This window comes from Seriola lalandi, unplaced genomic scaffold (genome assembly GCF_002814215.2).
Source record: "Seriola lalandi dorsalis isolate HSWRI2012SDOR001 ecotype SW California unplaced genomic scaffold, Sedor1 jcf7180002053936, whole genome shotgun sequence".
Taxonomy (NCBI): Eukaryota; Metazoa; Chordata; class Actinopteri; order Carangiformes; family Carangidae; genus Seriola; species Seriola lalandi.
Genome location: NW_019524489.1, coordinates 43,929 through 58,581, shown reverse-complemented (window position 1 = coordinate 58,581; position 14,653 = coordinate 43,929). Strand labels below are relative to the sequence as shown.

At 41.1% G+C, this 14,653-nt stretch overlaps 3 protein-coding genes across 4 annotated transcripts in view; all 3 read left to right on the top strand.

Annotated features, from left to right (window-relative positions):
• Window positions 1-2,092: 2,092 nt before the first annotated feature.
• On the top strand, window positions 2,093-6,443 carry mettl9 (methyltransferase 9, His-X-His N1-histidine). 2 transcript variants are annotated; one of them, XM_023402508.2, is made up of 6 exons: window positions 2,093-2,231; window positions 2,439-2,600; window positions 3,702-3,892; window positions 3,972-4,181; window positions 4,714-4,898; window positions 5,008-6,443. In XM_023402508.2, exons 2-6 carry the CDS (start codon window positions 2,505-2,507, stop codon window positions 5,235-5,237), a joined length of 912 nt encoding a protein of 303 aa, XP_023258276.1. In that variant the 5' UTR covers window positions 2,093-2,231; window positions 2,439-2,504; the 3' UTR covers window positions 5,238-6,443. The 2 variants fall into 2 exon arrangements, with proteins under 2 accessions (XP_023258276.1, XP_023258274.1); XM_023402506.2 differs by lacking the exon at window positions 2,093-2,231 and having other exon boundaries at window positions 2,238-2,600.
• Window positions 6,444-7,211: 768 nt separating this feature from the next.
• On the top strand, window positions 7,212-12,709 carry LOC111652292 (ER lumen protein-retaining receptor 2). Its single transcript, XM_023402516.2, has 5 exons — window positions 7,212-7,469; window positions 8,984-9,084; window positions 9,322-9,480; window positions 10,683-10,935; window positions 12,175-12,709. Exons 1-5 carry the CDS (start codon window positions 7,379-7,381, stop codon window positions 12,207-12,209), a joined length of 639 nt encoding a protein of 212 aa, XP_023258284.1. The 5' UTR covers window positions 7,212-7,378; the 3' UTR covers window positions 12,210-12,709.
• A 1,565-nt stretch (window positions 12,710-14,274) lies between these two features.
• Window positions 14,275-14,653, top strand: part of LOC111652287 (uncharacterized) — a 5,663-nt gene continuing 5,284 nt past the window's right edge. Inside the window, exon 1 of the mRNA XM_023402509.2 lies at window positions 14,275-14,463. Coding sequence (XP_023258277.1) covers window positions 14,439-14,463 — 25 coding nt within the window. The 5' untranslated portion in view covers window positions 14,275-14,438. The remainder of the gene's footprint in view (window positions 14,464-14,653) is intronic.

The following is a 14,653-nucleotide window of genomic DNA, read 5'->3' as shown; positions in this document are numbered from 1 at the left end:
TGAGAACCATCATGACATGTGAACCTGCACAATGACTCCAAACTGAGTATTAGTTTCTATTCTATTGTTATTTCATGTAAAACGGTTCAGCAGACTGTTTATTACAACTAAGCTGAGGGAATAATGTATTTTCAGATATCTGTGATCATCTAATCAGAGTGCTGTTTCTTTTATCGTTTTCTCTAAACTTTACAATATGATATTGATATGATTTCTCTCTATTATAATGTTTTTTCCATCCAGCCAAGGTCTGGATCTTTGGGGACACCTACAACCTCTTGCAGCAATGATGGAGGCCCTGCACCACCTCCACCTGCAGAGTCCACACATGAAGATCTTCTCTTCCCAAACATACGCAGTGTCTTATATGATAATATAGTATTTTTTAATGTAACACTTGTGGCCATAACATTGTTCAGTCTGATCAGCTCTGCTCTTCCTTGTTCCCTTCACCCTCACTGTCGTATTACACTCTCTGCCCCGTGTCAGACATACAGTCACATGACTTTTGGATTCCACTGTAGCTGTAACAAACTGTCAATAGTTTCAAACATTAGATTCATATTTCATAGTCCTCAGCCATTATAGTTAATATCAGTGTGCTGTTCCAACAGCATCACTTATTGAGAGGGAGATTGTTACTGGAGCAAATAAATATTAACTGTCTCACACATTAGGACTCATGATGAATAATGATTATACTTGTTACTAAAGATTCTGTTGCACTGTTGATTCAACTACTTCTTTTTATTAAGCAAAGGAAACAACCACAAGGAGGTGATTGTAGTTGACCACATCATGTGAAGTGTCTTCAGTGTTTTGTGTGTTGTGTTTTATTGCAGTTGAAGATGTGAAGACAAAGGCCACTTCACTAAGGACTTTCCCTGGGAGGAATAGAAAACCCATAACCATGAGGCAGAGGAGGATCCTGACATCCTGTGAATTCCTCAAAAAACACATTGTTGAAAACAACGTGGGTGTTACCTTCAAAATAACCCCCAATAAGTGTTGTTTGTATGCGTCCACTGTTAAAATAAATCCATACATCTCCACAGACGTCTACTTTTCACATAATCTGTGTTCCAACTTGAACAGTCGATAAAAGAGGAGTTGAGGACACAGCAGTGACAGCGAGCCAGAGACTACAGCACTGTCCCAGGAGACGAGCAGAGAGCCAGACAGAGACTGTGCTGTGTGAGCGATGGAACTGAAGAGGATACGAAACCCGTCTCTGAGGAACAGAGTCAAAAGACAGATAATGATGATACTGTACGATGCTTTGGACTCTGAGGCGACAGATTTCGCTCTCTTACCAGCCGCCACACATTTTCTCAAGGGAAGATTCCCACTCCATAGCTGTAGTCATACCTTAACATCTTACCTGTGTGATGTAACTACTCAGAAGGACTGATTTGAAATGCAGCAATAGGATATTTAATTGTCTTAAGTTGTGTATCCAGTGCGTTTGCTAATGTGTGAAATCACAGAGGTACATTCTCCTCACTTTAACTATGTTAAATTAAACATATACAGTAATGATGCTGCTGACTTATTGTGTCATTTTCTCTTTTCCAGAAGCAGTTTAGAGTCTAAGCTTCAAACCTCTGAGTGGTGTCACTTTGAAAGCAGCTGAGGGAGATGTATTGTCAACAGGTGTGGAGGTGTGCTACTGAATACACTGTATATTCTGCAAATGTTATTACAACATGTTTTGCCTCTCGCCTTATTAAACAAAAAGAATGATAAGCTTTTGGAAAATTAAATTACATTTCCCCCTATATTTGTGTATGTATTTATTTATTTTTAAAGAAATATATCTTCTTGCATTTTCATTCTTTTTATACTCTTCTTTTGTATCATACTTATGTCATTTAAGTTAAGGTCATATGTGCTGCTGTTTTATGTGAATGAACCTACTGTATATTTCCTTTGGTCAATAAAAATGATAATAGTTTTTTTTTTTTTTTAAATGACTGCTACCTTTATTCTCAGTTATATATCAAGTATATGTCCGGCACAGCTGTTTCTTTTCGCGGGGTTCCCGGGGACACATTTAGCGGTGACTCCGGAAGTGCAGACTATGCGGTGGGAGTCTTTGTTGTGATAATGGGCAGGTACCACACCGGTGAAAGATCACTGTGTCTTTGTTACAAATGAACAGACAGTGGATTCACGGGACTAAGATGGAGAGTAAATAGCAGCTGGTTTTCTTAAATCCACCGCACCCTCAGGTTTGTTTGTTTGTTTGTTTGTTTGTTTTCTTGGAAACTGGAGAAATGTCCCGGCGTGTCGCTTTACAATTGGCCGCCATTACTTTCTCCATCATCTAATATTAACCACATCTCAGTGCGGCCGGTCTGTTCCGCTCCCTCCAGAGTGCGGCCGCCGTCTGTCCGCCTCTGTGCTCAGACTTGTTGTCCGTTATGTGTCACCTACAGCTGAGGACACTGGTTTTTGTAGCGTGGGTGCTGGGCTACGTCGCCTTCCTGCTGTCCGCGAGGAGGATGTGGACCGGGAAGTACGTCCGCAGTCCGCTCGTGCGCTCACTGTTCGTGAACATGGTGAGCGAGAGCCAAGCTGCCGCGACCGAGACACAGGAGGTATGAGTTTATTAATAATCGATCAGGTAGATCGAGCCTCACCTGGTCACGCTATGTGTCCGTTTTGAGAGACTTAACTACATTTAATTACCTGTTGAAGATTAGACTGAGGTGTGTGTTAGTTCTCTCCATGGCAGGCTGGACAGGTTGGACTTGTTAACATCTACAATGGTATTTAACAGGAGTGAACATACCGATGCTTATCTGGGCCCTTTGTGGCATTTCTGTACATCAGTGTCTTCTTGACTCAATAGACACTGAAACATGTTAAAAATATCTGAAAGAAGTTCATATATAAAGGTTGTTATATCAGCATGTAGCCAAAAGCTTTTATTCTGTTTAATAATTCTGTTTAAAATAATAATTTTTATTAATTTGTTTTTTCTGTTACTTTTTACTCCACCATTTATTGCTGATTGTTTATCTTGCCTATTTATTTGATATATAGACTGGTGGGACGGATGTTTTGGACTATTTAGTTATTCCTTTTAGTGTTTTAAGTGTTAAGATTTAGGTATTTTGTGGTTGAAATTATATTTTGTACATGCAGTGACTGGGCCCATACTCAAGCTTTTGAAGCTTATATGGGGGTGTCCCATTTTCACCCGTTATTATTATTATTATTATTATTATTATTATTATTATGTTTGTATGCTGGTATTCTATTCTTTATTTCTAATTTGTGTGAAATAAATAATGATTCATAATCAGTAGGTCACAAAAAAAACTGAAAGTAACAAGAACACTCATTTATTGATTAAAGGTGGGAGCTGTAGTTTAAAGGTCCCATATTTTCCTTTTCTTCTGTTATTTACGTGAAGTGTTGACCCTTAAGAAGATATGTTTGTGGTTTTAAGAACCAAAAACCATCTCAGTGTAGTTTTACATCTCACATATACACATACATTATGTATTTCAGTTTTGGAAATTTGAACATCTGTGATAATCTTTGATTTAGACTTTTGTATGAGCTATTTATTGATATTATACTTATTTGAGATACTGATAGATTTATTAATTTAACCCACTGTCAAAGCTTCTTCTATTCATTCTTAAATTTAAATTTGAATTGTTACTTTTATTTTTATTTTTTCTCACTAGTGGTACCGGTGCAGTCCTGACCTGCTCGGAGAGTCGGTGCAGCCCTTGTTCATCCAGAGCCACCTGGACTCCGGTACCAAGGCTTTCCTCAAGCGGAGTGTGGAGAAGTCCAGCTGGATGTTCACCCAGCTCTACCATTCTCTTGTATCAACAGTCCTCAGCCCTATGGTCTCACGCACCTCCATCAATGGGTCAGTATTATAGACACGTCTCTGCTTCTGTTTCATCAGTGCTGTATCTTCAAATTATGGGTTTTTTTTTCTGTCTCAGGTTTCTGGGACGTGGATCCATGTTTGTGTTCTCTGAGGAGCAGTTCCAGCAGCTGCTCCAGATCGGCACAGAGTGGAGGGCAGAGCGACTCCTGGACCTCGGAGCCGGGGACGGAGGCGTCACAGAGGTGATGGGAGCCCATTTCAGAGAAGTCTATGCAACCGAGGTCTCATTACCCATGAAATGGCATCTTCAGAGGAGGAATTACAAGTGAGTTGGCTTCTCTGTGTCTGTGTTGTTTCACCCTGCTCTGTGCACAGATTCAGAATCTGGAGAGAACAGGTCCTTAGGTTGTTATCTGTTATTTCCCCTGTTTCATAAATACATCTCTAGGCCCGGGTGATAAAACAATTGCGATATATTCAGGCGATATTCAAAAGCAATATGAAAATTGTTCGATAGAAAGTTCTGATAGTTTCACACATGAACAAACCTCAAGTGTGTTTCCTTCCTGATGAGCTGCCGCAAGGCTTTTGATTTGAAAGGCATAGTAGAAGCAATTGGAATTAGTCAATGAAAGCAGTGTTTTCTTTAATAAAAGAGAAACTTATGCAACTTGCAAAACAGGGAGAATTAAAATGTATTAATTTAGTAATTTACCTCTTTTAGAAAGTAACTTCTCACCATCTGAAGATCTTAATTTTACCACAAGACTCTGACCTCATATGCTTCTCTCTCTCTCTCTCTCTCTCTCTCTCTCTCTCTCTCTCTCTCTCTCTCTCTCTCTCTCTCTCTCTCTCAGAGTGCTGGATATAGACGAGTGGCAGCAGACTGGTTTCCAGTACGACGTGATCAGCTGTCTGAACCTGTTGGATCGCTGCGATGATCCTCTGCATCTCCTGCGGGACATCAAGCGGTCGCTGGTTCCCAACACAGGGAGACTCATCCTGGCTGCTGTGCTTCCCTTCCAGCCGTACGTGGAAATCGGTCAGTTGGGATTCATATTAGAATTTCATATTCACTCTGATTTTTTTTTTTAAATATTTGGTGTAGGATCAGAATTAAACCATTCTGTTTTTTGGGGGGTTTTTTGCAGGCGGACAATGGCAGCGTCCCACAGAACACCTGAAAATAAAAGGAAAGACGTGGGAGGAGCAAGTAACCAACCTGTCCAATGAGGTTTTCCGAAGGGTGGGGTTTGAGGTGGAGGCCGTGACCCGATTGCCATACCTCTGTGAGGGGGACATGTATAATGATTACTATGTTCTTGATGATGCAGTTTTTGTTCTCAAGGCTTCAGACAGTAGTGAGGAGTCTGCTCAGTGAAAACCAAATCCACAATGGGACTGAGACCTTTAACCTTACCTTGGTCGGTTCCTCCTGGATGGATTTTAGTGCAATTTTCATATGCTTCATTCATAAAACACAGTATTTCTGACTTGTTTAGAATTGGCGAGTCAGGCATGAAGCTCAGGTACTGTAGTTCCTACATTTACCAGCCATCTTGTGTGACAGTGATACCTCTATCTTTTAAGCAAAAAATAAGTGAATGGCACTTTGCCTCCTATTTAAATGCCACCGAAGATCAAATCTTCTAAAACATATCACCATGTTGTCGGTGTTTGTTCTGTAAAATCTGTCATTTGTGGGAAGTGTTTACTGGTAATGTTTCATCATTCTGGAATAGTGTCGGGAAGAATCGTGGTTGAAGCTTTGTTGAATTTGTACTGTAATTTTTTGTGTCTAATGCAAAGGTACCAGACGTATGCACACACTTGATTTAACCAACCTGAATCGGGTTTCATGTGTTTAAATGGTTCTTTTTTTTTTTTTTAACTTGATATTAGTGATGACAAAAGTAATATGAGGCCTTCTTAAAGCAAACCTGTGTAATTTATGTTAAACAGCGGTTTCTGAAGCCACAAGTGACAATTACAGAATAATGTCTAAAGCTGCATTAATTGATTATGGCCACTGGGGGGCAGCACAATTAGTGTTTTCTACATAAGTTTCTATGGCAACTTCTTTGCAAACAATTGCATATTTCGACATATAATAGTCAAGGGGCAACATTAGCATTAATTTGGAGTGCAACTGTTACTGATTAGTGCAGCTTGAAGGATTAAACATTGTGTAACCGCAGCCCAAGTAGAAAAGAAAGCCATAAAGTCACCAAACTGACGCAGTGATGTCAGTTACCCAGCAATATCAATATAAAGTTTGCTAACATTAACATTAGCCACCTTGAACTATTCGTCATACCAGAGCAGGAAAGGCTGTAGCAGCAAATCCGCTGAGTGCAATGAATTAAGAAAAGGTGTGTTTTATTGCTTATGAATTTGACTTTTTATTTTTGAGACGAATGTTGTGTTATTTTCTTCTTTTGAAACTTATGGTCTCGCTTTAAATCGGTGTGCAGCTAGAATTTTACTGCACATCGGACTATTAAAAATGTGCCACAATTAATGCAATATTTGTATTGAAAGAGTGTGATATGGACTCCAGAATAAACACTACATGTTGTTTTCTGCATTTCCCAGCTTGTATTTGTCCATGTTGTTGAGTGAATGTAATCTGTACTCTGTACTAGTTATCTTAACTTTCATTCACTTCACGTCACAGTGTTTTATTAGAGGAGTAATATCCAAGGAGGATTTGTGTCAAGTTACATTGGAAGGATTTCCCTGAAATATGCAGTTATCTGCTGCGCAATACGCCTCTGTGATAAAACATTAGTTATGTTAGCAAAATTAAGCTTCAGGGCCATCATATGCCTGGGTCCTTGGCACAAGTATGGCCAATATATTTCCATATCTGGGCAGATTCTGGCTGTTGTGGCGGTAAAGCACCTACAAGCTGTTTGCCAACCGCCATAAAACAACATCAAAAGATAAAGAAAAAAGGAGATTCTGGCTGTTATCATCTGGGATTGTCTGATAGATGAAAGATTTTCTTTGTGCACCAGAATTAGTCCAGATGTTAAGTAGCATCTGACCATCATGCTGTGTGTGGGCCAGATTCGGGCCGTTGAACCGGGCTTATACTGGACCAGAACAAAACAAGCATGTGGCCCAAGTGTGGGCCGGGTTTACTGGTTCATTTCCTTTTACTGTAAATGGCAATTGGTTGAGATGAAAGACGACACTCTGATTTCGTATCCTGTCCACGGAGTGTGAAGGCAGCATTTGCGTAGCATAATTTATGTAAAGTGGCCGTCTCTCTCCTGTGATTGGCTGAGCGCTCCAGCGTTTCCCGTCTCTCATTGGACACCGTTGTCTTGGCCACATCCCCGAGCCACGTCGCTCTTTACTCGCCATTTTCCCATCTTCTGAAGCCAGAATCGGTCTATTCTAGTGTCACTGTGTCACTCGGCACTGTTAGCTCGTTAATTAATTGCTACCGGAGACGAACGGAGCTCTTTATAGAGTCTTAAACATCGGTTTGCTTCTGCCGGAGCTCCAACAAACATGAACATTTTCAGGCTAACCGGCGATCTCTCTCACCTAGCAGCCATCATCATCCTGCTGCTAAAAATATGGAAAACCAGGTCTTGTGCCGGTGAGTGGTCATACACCTTTACTTACAGTGTGCACGACCCCGGTCTTTGCACATAATGTGTCCTGTCATGTAAATGTACAGTTTAACCATCAGAAAAAGGCTCTGTACTGTGTAGCTTCCTCTGTTTGAGCTCATTAGCCAGATCTCGGCTAACGTTAGCTAGCTTGCTAATACCACCGGAATGTTCTGTTATCAGGTAAAGAAAGTCGTTTCTGACATTGTCACTGTTGCCGTAAAAGAAAGGGACTAACACGTGACGTGAAGCTTGATAAATGCTCTTTTCGGGGAGACGTAGCTGTGAAGTGTTAGCTAGCAGCAGCTGTCTTACTAGTTAGCCTTGTCAGTGCCGTGGGCCCCGCACCGACGGTAGGCAGGGACGTGGGGACCAGAGGGCCAACGCATTAGTGAGTTTACTGTAGCGGGCTGGGGCTCGTTATTTTCAGTTGTTGGGGGGGTCAACCGAGCAAGTTTCACGCTGGCCGCCCGGTGCTTCCTATACATTACGTTAGCCTATGATGACCTGTCTGACGTGGCAGCAGAGGACTCATAGACAGTGAATGAGTGCATGCCTTTGCTTATGCATTTGCACAGCAACGTCGCAGGCTGCTTTATCCTGATGAAACTTTGCTGTGTTTTCATGTTAAGCTTTGCTGCGCCTTCCTGTTCTGTCAGTGGTCAAAGGTCAAAAGACAGCCAGCCACCTGACCTGTATCTTTAGTGCTGTTAACCTGAGATTAAACCAGGTTGCTCTGCACAGAGGTCAATTTTGTTCAATTTTTACTGTTTCAAACTGTTGCATGTGTGACTGCAGTGGTCAATACCAGAATACCTCAGCACTAGTCTGTGATTGCCTACAAATAGTAGTGATTACTGATCCGTCTGCTAGTCGCACACACAGTGGGTGTGACTGTGGAAAACCTGCCAACACACCAGATAAACAGAGCAGGTGGGGATGTAGAGTAGACTGTTTCAGCACTGAGCAGCCACCGTCAAACACACACTGCCAGCTGCAGGTCTGCAGTGTAACTGTGTCACAGTACACGCTCCTGCAAAGCAATTAGCTCACAATTTAAAGTTTCCGATTACTATATTTGTAATTTTTGCTACTTTGCATGTGTGTGTGTGTGTGTGTGAGAGAGCTGGCTGCAGGGAGTGAGCACTGGTGAATGATTGAATGAAACGTTTTCTTCCTCTTACGCAGAGATAAAGTGAGCAGGTGTGTGTTGTTCGACAGTAGAAGAGAGTTGTGGATTAGTGGGTGAGATCTGTGGTTTACTGTGAGTAACTGCGACTTACTGTGTTTGGGTGGAGATGTTACTGCTTGCTTATAGAATGGAAGTTAACCACCATATACCAGATGTAATGTTGTGTTAACGGCTGTAGGTGAGTTGCAGCATCAAAACCGTCTGGACTGACATTCTGTGACAGATCTCCTTTTTAAAAACTAAAAATTGAGATGTAAACTTATGTCTGGGATGTGAAGTGTTTGAATGCCCTCTACTGTCTCTTCACAGGTATTTCTGGAAAGAGTCAAGTCCTGTTTGCCTTGGTGTTCACCACTCGGTACCTGGACCTGCTCACCTCCTTCATCTCTCTCTACAACACCACCATGAAGGTGAACTATGAACACGTTGCTCTTCATTTTCATATCCTGAAGCTTTTTTTTGTTTTCCGAGCACTAAACACACAGTGTGAAGGTTTAACTAGTGCACCGAGCCAACACACCCGTGTTTGCTGAAGGTTGAAACTGTCCAGCAAGATGCAACAGATTTGTGTGTGTTCATGTCAGACCATTAGATACTGTGACTTGTGGGTTTTGACTTTATGTTGTGGTGTTGCTCTAATCTTTCAGATCATCTACATTGGATGTGCGTATGCCACTGTGTACCTGATCTACATTAAGTTCAAGGCAACTTACGATGGTAACCACGACACGTTCAGAGTGGAGTTCCTGGTTGTCCCTGTTGGTGGTCTGGCTTTCTTGGTTAACCACGACTTTTCTCCCCTGGAGGTTAGAAACACCACACACACACACACACACACACACACACACACACACACACACACACACACACCCTGTCCCTCTTTTCTCACAGACCGCAGTCATACACAGTTTCATTTTCACTTCTGGCATTTCTTCACTGTAAACAGCGAGCATCATAAACATAACTTTACAAACCTTACATTGAACTTGTATATCTAGGTATGACTTTTCTGCATGTATGTACACATAAGCAAATGTGTGCATACATGCAGAAATGTGTCTTTGAAAATAAGTTGCATTCATGTTGTTTAAAGTAAATAACCAACTTCTGTTTTGTAATTTGAAGTGTATTGTATTGGTTCAGGTCAGATATAATGACCATACTTTGTTTCACCTCCTATAATCTTAACTCTGAACTCATCATCACAATCATTTGGTTCAGTGAGCTACAGATCAGTTACATCTGACAGGTTTACTGCATCAGAGAGTTTTCAGACCCTTTCACTTTTCTCACATGGTAAGTTGCAGCCTTTTGCTAAAATAATTTAAATTCGTGTTTACCCTCATTAATCTATACTCAATATCTGGAATGTTTCTACACCTTGACTGGAGTCCACATGTGGTAAACTCAGCTGATACACACACCTGTCTAAATAAGCTCTCACTGATCTTTTACATCTGAGGCCCGCTTAAAAACTAAAGGGGACAGAGCATTTGGCACCAAAACTTAATTGGTTCTTTCCTGACCTGTGACCCATCCCTCCAACAAGTTTGGTGTAAATCAGTTCAGTGCTTTTTGCATAATCCTGCTACAAACAAACAAACCAACAAACAAACAGACAAACACAGGTGAAAACATAACCTCCTTGGAGGAGGAAATGAATGAGTGGGGATTTGAGAATCTTACAGAACAATCTAACTCAATGTATAGGCTGAATTCTGTCTCTCACTGTTTGTTTACACTGGGTATTTCATGTCCTACCTGTTACATATGACAAACACAGACGGCGATATTAGTTCACCTGAGCCTGAAGCTTTTTGTAGTGGATCAACTGAGCAAGATTCTTGTACACACTCATTTCTTTCTGCTGTAAAATGTTCATTTTGTTTCCAGGACAATTATGCAAATATCTGACTTAAGTCTGGTCTCTGGTTTTTGTTTTAGTCCAAACACACATCAGTTCTCTCTCGTCTCTCAAACGCTCCGTTATTTCTTCTCTCTGTCTCAGATCCTGTGGACTTTCTCCATCTACTTGGAGTCGGTGGCCATCCTGCCCCAGCTCTTCATGATCAGCAAGACGGGTGAGGCCGAGACCATCACCACCCACTACCTGTTCTTCCTGGGACTCTACAGAGCCGTCTACCTCATCAACTGGATATGGAGGTTCTACTTTGAGGGATTCTTTGACATGATCGCCATCGTTGCTGGAGTGGTGCAGACCATCCTCTACTGCGATTTCTTCTATTTGTATGTAACAAAAGGTGAGTGCTGCTGTGGTTTCTTTACCTTTTCTTGAAATGTCCCAATAAGGTATGTTACATTCCTCACACCATGTTGGTATTGGACCACTTTTTTCAGGTTTCTGCCAACTATAGTAACATTTTTCATGTACATACTTGACACCTTTTAATCAGTATTGTCAGGTGATTATTGTTCCTGTAGCTGTACGACAGATTCAGTAGAAGATGGAAACAAACACAAACAAACTTTGCTGGTCTTTGCTCCTGTTAAATCTGAGGTGTCATGAGATGTTTAATAAAATAAACAGGAAAGAAGCATCACTGCTAAACAACATGTTTTCATTTTTTATAGCTTTTTTTTTTTTTCAAGTTTTACCTCTTCAGAGCCCTGAAAACTGCTCTGATACGCTGTGTGCACCCTGAATGACAGGCACACACAGAGGGCCAGTGAAGAGAGAGACAGGGACGGTAAAGACTTTGAGTTTTTTTGATGGTCCACTGATGACGAGGCAGTGGTCCTGATCGCCAGTCCGACTATGACAAACTGATCTGTTGTCACTGTGTTTGTTAGAGCCAGCGACAGCAGGGCAGGGAGGGGCCGAGCGAATCTATGCACTGTAAATCAATGTTGATAGATAAATGAGAGTTTAGGAAACTGTGACTCTTTGCTTCTTGTGATCCCCTCTCTCTCTCTCTCTCTCTCTCTCTCTCTCTCTCTCTTTCTCTCTCTCTCTACCTCTCTCTCTCTACCTCTCTCTCTACCTCTCTCTATAATTACTTTAAAAAAGAGAGATACAGGGGCGTCGGGTAGCTCAGTTGGTTGAGCATCCGCCCCACGTGAAGAGGCAACAGTCCTCGCTGCAGTTGGCCCCGGTTCGAGTCCCGCATCGGACGGCCCTTGCTGCATGTCATTCCCCCTCTCTCTGCCTCCCCATTTCCTGTCTCTCTCTACTGCACTGTCAATAAAGGCATAAAAGGCCCAAAAAAAATAATTAAAAAAAAGAGAGATATTGTCTCTTCTAACTTTCTCTCTGAGAGATCATGTGATGGTAAATCCAGCTGAAATCACAGCCCAGTCTTTGTCTTTCATTTAAGTATTTGGTGATTATTTCAGACGACGTCGTGGTTATAAATCAGGATTTGATCAGAGGTGGTCCAGGCATATACTAGGTTTTGACCTAGTCTTGTTTTGGTGTTTGAAATGCTATTCTGTCATGTGGTCTGCGGTGTTAAACATAAACCTGTTACATTTCATTTCAGTGCTGAAAGGAAAGAAGCTTAGTCTTCCAGCCTAAGTGCCAAAGAGGAGAATCTTGGCAGACTCCGAGCGGGGGATCAAAGGGGAGGCGGAGTGTTAGTGGACACCCCTGCCCCACTCTCCCACCACCACCACCACCACCACCTCCTCCTCTTCCCCTCCCGCCACAGCGTAAGATGCCTGAGACAGAGAACGAGTGGGAGCCGCTGACTGCACCTTCCTCTGATCCAGAATCAGTGGAATCAGAACACCTGCAGAGGCTGGTCCAAGGCCTTCGGATTTCTGTTTGATGCATCTTGCCTTAACTGTTTTTTATTACTCTGTATAAAGGAAGAAAAAAGCGAGAAAAGTTTTCTACATAAGATGTGTACTCTGAAGATTCGACACATTGGTGAATAAGACCTGAAGATATAAAATTGCCTGTGATTTGGCATTGTACCATACTGAGGCGGACTTCTTGTGGTGGGATATTATTGACTCGAGCGTTTGTAATAATAGTATTTGCATTGGAAATAAATGTGCATTGTTTTTCCTGAATTAATTTGGGGAGGAATTTGTTGAAGCCTCATAACTTTGGTGAGCAAGTCGTTCTTGTTTTGCTCATCTGTTTCTGACCAGTATGCATTCCCATGTATAAAGACTTTGTTTCAGTTTCCCTCAGTAGAAAACAAATCTAAGATAGACGCCATCTTTTAAATACAAACAAAAAAAAAAGGATCTCAGACGTTGTAACTCTTGAGTTATATTTTTGTTCAGATGCCTTCAGAATTGACCAGTATCCATTGCTTCTGTGGTATTTTACTTTTTACTATATTGAGCAAAATACTTAAAAGAAAAAAAACACAACATGAAAAAGAAAAGGGTTGAAAGGATGCCAATAAACTCTCATCACTGTAAATGGCTTTCCTCATTTGTATACTTCCATTCATGACCCAACAAAGATGCTTTGTCACCTGTAATTATAGTTCATCGCCCAGCTCATTTATTTCAGACACAATGTGCTGTACGTGAAGTTTCACTACAGAGATTGATTTTTTTTTCTTTTCTTTTAGGTGCAGATGTATTTATTTTTTATCTTCCTGGTTTTCAATAAACAGAGTCCATCGAAGAGTCCACCTGTTGTGCATAATTTTAACCTTAGAGATGAATCTTTCTGTCGGACCTGGAGCCGAGAAGCACAAACCTACGAACATTGTTACAGTAAATCCTACCTGGTTCTCCGGACGCATCCGCTGACATTTTAGTTTTCATGCAAATCCTTCCCTTAAGTTTCCTTATTAATGTCTTAACCAAAGCTTCTGCATGATGCTGCACCACGAATAAAGACTTTATGGGAAATACTTGTCTGCTGTGGTTACAATGAGGTTAAAGAATACTCCTGTAGTGTTGGCCCCTGACAATGCTGACTCAGCTGACATCACTCGAGGCAGTTTATCAGACCTCTCAGCGCCACAAACGGCTTTGTACAACTGAGTTTCTCTTAAAGGAAAATATTACTTTGTCTTGAACAGTCCTTTAGTCTTTACATAGCAATGACAAGCGGGGGGCTAGCTCCATCAACACGAATGTCACTGACTGAGTGAGTGATGAAGTTACACCATTGGTCAGCCGGCTGACAGTGTGAGTTTGTCCATTATACAGTGGTACTGAGACCTCAACACACACTGTAACTTAAGAAAACACATGCAAATAAACAAAACACAAACATCTTCATTAATATGAGAACAAAAGTGCTGCAAATACACACAACACAACTTTGCAGTCTGTTATTTTCATCTTCATTCAATTAAAACAGACTGTAAAAATGTATGATTTTGAAACTGACATGACAATGTATGAGTGTCAAGTCTCCACACAGAACTCAGTCCACATGTCAAACTGAAATAATAATTTCTGAAATAATTATTCAAACTCAGTTCATATAAATTTGACAGGTTAAGTTTATATAAAACATTTTTTAACAGGTTTATATGAATTGAGTTTGAATAATTATTATTTCAGAAATTATTGCTTCATTTCCCTCCAGCATTATGAAACACAGACTGAAAAACTTTATTGTAGTGTTTTTGAAATACGGATGTGAACCGTCGAACAACCCGGAACATAAACACTGTGGGACGAATCATTAGCTTCAGTCCAAACATTCTGAGCGGGTCGTTAGCTTCTGCTACATGCATCTTTTTACAGCCCAGACTTTGACAGAGAAGGAGAAGGAAGAAGGAAGAAGGAGAGTTTTCTTCTGTTTACCAGAGAGCGGGAAATAAACATGGAAGATATTTCAGAAGGAAACTGTGAGTGAGAAGTTGTGCTGCTGAAACACTGACGGTAGCTCGGCTGCTAGCTGAAGCTAACTGTGCAAAACACTTAATTCAGTCTAAAGCACGGAGTCATACGAAGAAAACACTGTGAGCTAACATCAACTTTAAATTGTACGTTGTTGACTCGTAAGTGTTAATGAAATACACACACCTTCTGATTTAG

What these genes read in the sequence shown, in the direction of transcription:
- mettl9 (XM_023402506.2), top strand. Translation starts at nt 2,424, where the DNA reads ATGTGTCACCTACAGCTGAGGACACTGGTTTTTGTAGCGTGGGTGCTG. An exon ending in TCACGCACCTCCATCAATGG is followed by an intron (nt 3,893 to 3,971) that starts GTCAGTATTATA and finishes TTTCTGTCTCAG; the next exon opens with GTTTCTGGGACGTGGATCCA. An exon ending in CCAGCCGTACGTGGAAATCG is followed by an intron (nt 4,899 to 5,007) that starts GTCAGTTGGGAT and finishes GGTTTTTTGCAG; the next exon opens with GCGGACAATGGCAGCGTCCC.
- LOC111652292 (XM_023402516.2), top strand. Translation starts at nt 7,379, where the DNA reads ATGAACATTTTCAGGCTAACCGGCGATCTCTCTCACCTAGCAGCCATC. An exon ending in GAAAACCAGGTCTTGTGCCG is followed by an intron (nt 7,470 to 8,983) that starts GTGAGTGGTCAT and finishes GTCTCTTCACAG; the next exon opens with GTATTTCTGGAAAGAGTCAA. An exon ending in ACGACTTTTCTCCCCTGGAG is followed by an intron (nt 9,481 to 10,682) that starts GTTAGAAACACC and finishes TCTCTGTCTCAG; the next exon opens with ATCCTGTGGACTTTCTCCAT.